Source organism: Amia ocellicauda, chromosome 13, assembly GCF_036373705.1.
Source record: "Amia ocellicauda isolate fAmiCal2 chromosome 13, fAmiCal2.hap1, whole genome shotgun sequence".
Taxonomy (NCBI): domain Eukaryota; kingdom Metazoa; phylum Chordata; class Actinopteri; order Amiiformes; family Amiidae; genus Amia; species Amia ocellicauda.
This window is the reverse complement of record NC_089862.1, coordinates 19794961-19803449: the sequence shown is the minus strand read 5'-3', so window position 1 is coordinate 19803449 and position 8489 is coordinate 19794961. Positions and strand designations below refer to the sequence as shown.

At 39.0% G+C, this 8489-nt stretch overlaps 1 protein-coding gene across 1 annotated transcript; it reads right to left on the bottom strand.

Moving 5' to 3' along the window:
* Positions 1-29: 29 nt before the first annotated feature.
* Positions 30-8132, bottom strand: ugl (ureidoglycolate lyase). Its single transcript, XM_066720128.1, has 15 exons — positions 7893-8132; positions 7271-7399; positions 6623-6841; positions 6252-6342; positions 6050-6126; positions 5838-5948; positions 5245-5304; positions 4677-4833; positions 4170-4368; positions 3698-3776; positions 3087-3179; positions 1397-1469; positions 1077-1144; positions 644-771; positions 30-219 (listed from the first exon to the last, which is right to left on the bottom strand). Exons 1-15 carry the CDS (start codon positions 7896-7898, stop codon positions 57-59), a joined length of 1653 nt encoding a protein of 550 aa, XP_066576225.1. The 5' UTR covers positions 7899-8132; the 3' UTR covers positions 30-56.
* Between the last annotated feature and the right edge of the window lie 357 nt (positions 8133-8489).

The following is an 8489-nucleotide window of genomic DNA, read 5'->3' as shown; positions in this document are numbered from 1 at the left end:
AGAGGTGGGTTGAGAGCATCCTTCTCACATTTCTTAAGGAGCCTTTATTTTAAACATTACAGTTTGTGTTTTACAAATGTACTGTGCCTGTTGTACTGAGCTGTGGCGTTTAGAAAAGTGTGGTCCAGGTTTAAATAAGTGGTGATGAACTCTGGAAACTCATACTTCTGTACAACTTCCAGGAACATTGCAGAGGCGGTGTGTAGCCGGTGTTCAGCTCTGAGGGCAATGGAAAAAAAAGAAAAAGGTAATTTAGGGTTGGGGTAAGAGGTTGGTACTGGGTTTCATACTGATATCCAGTTGTTTAATGTGATTAATACAATTAGACCTTTTATAATTGTAGCCACATTCCTTATACTTACATGAAGGGGGATACCATGTGGGTTATCTGGGATAGACACAGATAAAGTCCTATCACTGAACAGGGGCATTGGCAGTTCACCAAAAAATCTGTATTGTCTACCCACCAAACAAAGGGACAACAGGTGAGCTCATCTCCTTATGAAGGCTGATAAACAGTGTTGTCACCAGTGGAGGACACTTGCTTACAGCAGATACAGAAAGTATCTATCCCAATCAATCAATCGGATTATACTCCCCTGTCCCCATAAGCTCTGAAGCTATGGGCACTGCCCTTACTTACTCAGCATCACTGCTGAGACCCTCCTTCAGCTCTCTCTGGACTTCCTGTGCCAGACTCTTCACCAGTTGCTTGGTGACTGTTCTGTTGTCGTCCTCCAATTTCACTTGATGACGAATCCACTGCCAGACCTAAAATTAAAGTTAGCAGCTTTGGCACATGGGGAAAAAGCTGCTTTTTACTGAGATTATTCTGCTTCTTCCTATTAATCAGATTTCTCACATCCTTCCATGTGAAATGCTAACTAAATTATATTGCTTTTACCTGGAAAAACTTTTACTGTTAATTCTCTACAACAAACACAATTGAAATACTACATTTTTTATCATTCTAGGCATGACTGTACTGTACTTAAATTACTGTACTCTTTTCTCTGCCCTCTATTAAATTATGTATTATTATTACTGCTTCATTCCTGGTTTATTAATGTACAGACCTGAGACCGGGAGATTTCTGCAGTAGCCGAGTCTTCCACCTGACCTTTGTAGAAAAAATGCCCCCTTCCTGGATAACAAAACAATATGTATTAATTACAACTGGATTAAATAAACACAGTTATTTTCATGAATATCTGATTGATAATAAGCCAAAATAATATTAGACACATTGTGTTATAGTAAGAGGATTTTAAGTGAAGGTTATACATGTGGGAGTGTACAGTGCTTTACAAAGAAAGTGTTAAATACACCGTAAACCAAGACATGACATCATCTTAAATCAATGAGATCTGAAGCAGCAGATGGAGGTGCTGCGTACCTGTAAGCCATGCCTCTATAAAGAGGATTCCAACAGCAATATTATACTTCAGTCCATTGAGGGTCACACCACCCTAAGAAAAAGTACAAAGTGGATGAATTCAATGTGATGGGATTTTGCGTTTTCACTACTGGACTAAGTTGATGAAGATCCTAAATATCTTTGTATTTGTATTTTATGTTCTTGATGCTATCAAATACATACACAATGTCATTCAGTGAAATACACAACCAAGAATAACTTGTAACAAATTCCAGGCTTAAATTAAAAAAAAAAATGAAATCACTTTGACATCATTAGGGTTATACAATAGTTCATGAGATGTCCAAAAAAATAAGGAAAATGTTTTCGGGATGTGATGGTTATGATTGGAAATGTGGATTTTTGTTATTGTCAATGAATAGCTGTGATATACACCAATCAGCCATAACATTATGACCACCTGTCTAATATTGTGTAGGTCCCAAAACAGCCCTGACCCGTTGAGGCATGGACTCCACTAGACCTCTGAAGGTGTGCTGTGGTATCTGGCACCAAGACATTAGCAGCAGAACCTTTAAGTCCTGTAAGTTGCGAGGTGGGGCCTCCATGGATCGGACTTGTTTGTCCAGCACATCCCACAGATGCTCGATTGGATTGAGGCCAAGTCAACACCTTGAACTCATGATTCATCAGACCAGACCACCTTCTTCCATTGCTCCGTGGTCCAGTTCTGATGCTCACCTGCCCATTGTAGGTGCTTTCGGCAGTGGACAGGGGTCAGCATGGGCACCCTGACTGGTCTGCAGCTACGCAGCCCCATACGCAACAAACTGTGATGCACTGTGTGTTCTGACACCTTTCTGTCAGAACCAGCATTAACTTTTTCAGCAATTTGAGCTACAGTAGCTCGTCTGTTTGATCGGACCACACGGGCCGGCCTTCGCTCCCCACGTGCATCAATGAGCCTTGGCCGCCCATGACCCTGTCACCGGTTTACCACTTTTCCTTCCTTGGACCACTTTTGATAGTTACTGACCACTGCAGACCGGGAACACCCCACAAGAGCTACAGTTTTGGAGATGCTCTGACCCAGTCGTCTAGCCATCACAATTTGGCCCTTGTCAAAGTCACTCAGATCCTTACGCTTGCCCATTTTTCCTGCTTCTAACACATCAACTTTGAGGACAAAATGTTCACTTGCTGCCTAATATATCCCACCCACTGACAGGTGCCATGATAACGAGATTATCAGTGTTATTCACTTCACCTGTCAGTGGTCATAATGTTATAGCTGACTGGTGTATATATATATATATATATATATATATATAATTTAAGCAAATTCCTTACACTTTAATTTCACTTGTTACTAGAAGTTACACCTCCTGTAGTGAAAGGTTTGAACAGATTTCAGAGATGAGCTGTAGGGCCTCACAGGGACTCTCATTGAAATTGAATCATTGACTCACTGAATCATTCTGTAAATTGATTGACAAGATTAGAATTGACCTTGCAGACCGTGAAATAATCACATGGTAATTTAAAATGTCCAAAAAGGGGAATATCAGACAGATAAATGAGATGAGTATACAAGAGGCCTTGAAAGCAGTGATTCAACAGGAATCTGTAGGATTGTCTGTATGAGTCATTTACCAAGCACATTACTGAGGGTAATGAATACTGGGAGCAGATCCCTGAAAGCACTGACCGCGGGCATCGTGAGCAGATTTGTGGGTGTGACAGAGACATCCTCCCTGAGCACATGCAGCTGGTTCTGTCCCTGTGTGTGCTCCAGGAACAGCTGACAACAAGGAGACCAGGGCTTTATTATTGCCATATAAATCCCTGAGAAACTGCCAATGAATAACATCCCATTTTACTCAAGTAAACAAGTAATATCATTTCATACATTGTACCTTTTGTTTTGTAGGTATATTGACCAAATTAAACTGAGGTTCAGGAGGAAGACAACCCCAATCTTGCACCCTTGGCTCATTCCACCTAGGCAGCAATGTGGTTGGCCAACATACGCTATGGCTAAACATAAGATCTTCAAACTTGTTTTAGTCTGTGAGAGTCATGCTGGTTCATAGTTATCTCAAGAAATATTGGGCAAGTGTTATCTCAATGTCATCAGTTCAATTGGTAATGATTAATCATGGCTCTTTGATGATTTTAGATCACTAATACTGGGTCAGTGTAATATGAAATGGAGCTCATCCACAGTTGCAAGCTGTAGCTATTACTGTTGAGCCAAGACATCTTAACCATAATGACATTAGAGAAGAACAACTAAGTTTAAAGTTTAATATATATTACCTTTTGCATTGGTTCTATTAACTCAAGGTCATAGACCATGAATCCATCCACTCCAGCCTTGATTTCCAGTAACTTCAGCCTCCGTGGGAAGAAACGTTAGCACCAGCATTGTGGGGGGAAAGCAGTTTATCAGTCACTTCTTCAATAATTATATTTGGAAACACGGAATAAAAACACAAAGACACTAATATACCATGAGAGTATTTTTGTATCTATGTTTGTGTGTTTAGTGCAGGTGTGTTTTACCTAAGTGCATCCTGTTGCTCTTACAGAAACCCACATGACAATGACAGAGTTTGGATAGCCACGCTTGGCTATCCAAGCTCTGTCATTGTCATGTGGGTTTCTGTGGGCAACTCCATCTGGACACAAAGGGTTGGCACTGCTGTTGTAATTTAGCCTTACCAATTTAAATGTGTCTCTTAAAGAGTGATATTTGCCTTGACACATAGCCAGACATAGCTGAACTCACCTGCTGACGATGGCCATGACTCGGTGGTAGTAGGCAGTGCCCTTGTCTCTGGGCAAAAGCAGAGCTGCCATGCCCCCTGTGGCCAGTGCCCCACGTCGGTGGCAGGTCTGCACCAGCAGCTCCATGTAGCTCTTCAGGAACAGCTTCTCCATGTTCACATATTTGCTTCGGTCTGGCAGCAGGAAAGATGGTCGATGGCCTGGAATGCCAGACAGAGACTTCAAAAAAATCTGTTGCCATAGGTGTTCTGAAAACTATCTGCCGGGGGGTATGAGTGGGACTTGGCATGAATTTTGGCATGCATCACCATCAACATGAATAAAATATTCAAGAGGCAGGAGATCTGGCTTGTTGTCCAGTTTGTTCAGAGGATTAAACAATAGATTATACCTGTAGGGCTTGGTGACTACTGCATTTATATTGTATTGTTTGTACTCCAGAATTAAAAGAGAACAGACAACTATTTTATTTTCTTATTTAAAAAACAAAAAACATTTGCTGGCTTACCAAACTTGTTGACAAAGGAGGCGGAATAGTCCCAGATGCCGCAGTTGAGGCCGGCGGAGTGCTCCTGCAGCTCATACAATATCTCCTCCATCTCAAAGGAGGCCAGGATGTTCTCTATGAGCACAGTGGCCTTTATACTGCCCACTGGCAAACCCAGCTGTGCGGAGGGCCACAACACACACACACAGCATAATGCCAACAACAGCAACAATGTCATGAAGATAGAGTGAAACTGAGAAGCTGGTTTGATTATTACAAACAATATTAATAGAAGTGATGGCATGTCTATAATAAATAAGAGCTTCGCATTTAAACTAAGTAACATCAATGTATTTTCACTATATTTAAAACTACAAAGAGATTTATATTAATACAGAGCAGATGGTAACCCCCCCCCCCCATACTTGGATTGGGTGAGAGGATAAGCTTTTCTCAGCTGGAAACATGAAAACACAATCATGTTTCTATAGCTACAGACTTCAAGAACATTTACATTCAACCATTATACACACTCAAGATATAAACAGGACAAGAATCAATTTATTCTGTACTGGTAACTTTCTCCCACCTTTTGTTCAGTCCAAATGAATATGTTGTTCCACAGTCTTGCTTCAAGATGGCTTTCAATCTAAATTATAAAAAACTGAAGGCAGTATAAAATTGCACTATCGCTGGGAGTGACACTCAAGTGTCCGCAACTGTCATATTATCAGCAAATGCAATCTAAACAAATGCAGACTAATGTAATGAAAGATTTATTTAAATGCTTTTAAATTCTTAACTGTCAAAACTCAGTTCTATCAGTTTTATGAGAAGAAAAAAAGACAGGAAGTTCACATTTCTTATATGATATTAAACATTGCACACATTTTTTTTAAATGTATGAAAAATCTTTGTATAGTTAACTTTTTTATCCATTTTATGATTTTTTTTTAATTCTGCAGCACCCTGACATGCTTTTGCATAATACATTTAAGTTGATTGATTGATTGATTGATTGATTGATTGACTGATTAGTGATGCTAGGGCTTAATTAGGGACAAGAAACACAAACTGATTTAAAAGGCAATCTGCAGAAAGCTTGACATTGGTCATTCATAGTGTAGGACTTGAATGCAAGTGCAAGTAGTCCTTGTTTAAAAAAAACACCAACAACAATACCTTGGATAGATAGAAAAACGGCCCACTTTTGTTTTCAAACAGCAGCTTTCCATTATGGAACATTAATAATCCAAAATCAAACAAGGGGCCGGGAACCTCTTTGCCGTTGACCTGTAAAGACACACAGATGGGAATGGCAGAACATTACGGAAGCTGTACTGCAGATCCAGTTTGTCATGGTACAGGTAAACGGGCAGTAGGTGATACAGTACCAGCAGGTTGTGCTCCACCATGTTCCAGGCTCGAGGTCTGAGCATCAGTACTGGGGCCTTGGAAATTGGTGGAACATCTGGGCAGACAAATTAAAATGGAAAGACATGGAATGGAAAGTGATGTAACCAGGGTGTAGGCATAGTAACTCTGGCAAATACCATCTTTTGCTATGCATACATTTGCAAGTGAAATAAGACTCACCGCGGAATTGATTACGAACTGCCTGGCAAACATTAAAAATGCCTTTAATCTGATTGTAGAAGGTAGGACAGTTTCCATCATCAAAATCAACCTGTAGATAAAAAGGTACAGAATGGAAATACAGTCAATTAAACAGATTTAATATGGGACTTTAAAACAAACTCACTTAAATACTATACATTAGGGGTGAAGAGTCCATCCCAAAATAAATGATTCTTCATACCCTGTATTTCAAATTCGTACAGATTGATTCCATGACCAGGATCAACTCAAAATGTAATTTAAATACCAAATGAGAAAAAGACAAGATGCGCATTTTTGCAACCAAAGAGATACCTGTGGTTTTAAACTTGATCCTATTCATTGCTCACCTGGATCCCCTGAGCTGTTGACCTCAAGGCCTGTGTGAAGCGCTCCGTGCTGCATGGCGCCAGGTCCCCGATGTCCACGCGTCTGTCTCTCAGTCTCTCTGGCACAGGAAGAACTCTCCATGTGGGATCATTGCGGATGTGAGCAGTGAGGCTGGAGAACCTGGGGAGATCTCCTGTTAGATCCAGTTGCACTTTCCTGGCTGTCCTCTGTTTAAGGATCTGAGAGGACAAATTGCGAAACCTCAGACTGAAGTTGGTGTTATACGACTAGATTAATAACTGCCCATTTAAGGGGACTGTTCTATAAAACTGACAATACATCTATATTAGAGAAAGGAAAGGGTGAATTTCAATGAAGGATATGAACATCGAGGGCAGTGGCATAGCTTGGGTTCAGAAACAACTCCTCCAGGCTATAGGACACTCCCTGCACTCCAGTAAAGTGGAGGGTCTTTTATATTTGTACACATTTGTATTATTGAAAAATGTAAAGACTGACAAAGAAACAAAAGCTTATAGATAAAACTAAATCCAGTACAGTGACATTATAAAACCTCACATTTCTATCTTTTATTGTCAACAACAGAAGCTGCTATTTGTTTTGTATATAAAATTCTAATACGAAAAGTATTTTCAGAGAAAAGTTACCTTGTCAGCGTCTTCTTCAAAGGTGGAGACCAATTCTGCAATGAACTGTACAGACTTATCATTGAAGAGGGTTAGGTACTCATGCTCTAAACCTCGAGGGGAATGTTCCAGTTCCACTCCACTGACTGACTGCAACACGGCAAGCAGAAAATATATCCTCAGTCAATCCAACAGACAAATACATATCTATTAAATGAAAATGAAACAGGACATCTGAAGGGCATCTGGAAGTTATTCATAAGTAATAGTTATATTAGTTGCAACAGAAAACTTTTTTCTGTTACACAACTACACAATCACTTGTTTATATAACAAAAATCTTAACTACAAAAAAGAATTATACAAAAACAAATAATAAAAAAACAGATTCCTAAATATAAATATTATATTTTAACTACATTTTATCTAAATTATGTAAACTTTATAATAGCTATCCTAACTTGGCATATAATGTTCACAAACACCTTCAATCTGAAAACAAATCAAACAAACAACAATTGCACTGCATACAAAAACTATGCATTTGACAAATATTCTTTGACAGTATTATACTGTACTATTTCTAACATTTTAAGGCCAATGCCTATGGTTTTAAAGAAACTAAAACTCTTAAAGTACTTACTGCCATTTTGCTGGTGTGTTGAGTGAGCTAGCTGCAGGACTTTGGTAATGTTAGTTTCTGTTTAAACAGTGTATTTGCTGTGAGGACATAGGTTGCAGTCTTAAGGACACAGAGCACCGAATTGAATAAACAAAATTCAATCAGAATCATTGAGCAGTCTCAAAATAGATAGATATATACATAGATAGAGATAGTGCAAATGCACTTTTGTTCATAACATTCTTATCTAATTTATTCATCACAAATATATGAATCTACTCATATATATATATATATAATTATTTTTGATTAACCTCTTGTTATCCATAATTTAATTAGCACTTAGCGTTTTAGTACAAATTAGACACATCATTAACACATCAACTGCGTTGTATATAAGCAAATATAATTACAATTAATGGAGTATTCAGCTGGGGTACAAAATAATGACTGAAAAGAAGCAACAATCTCATGTAACCTGTAAATCGTACGGGATAAGGGAGTCTGCCAACAAACAAACAAACACACAATCACATAATCAATCTATCTCAAATGATCTGTACTGCTATGAGTAGCAGTTTATGGGTTAAATGTAACACTTACAGGCTTCACGGTACC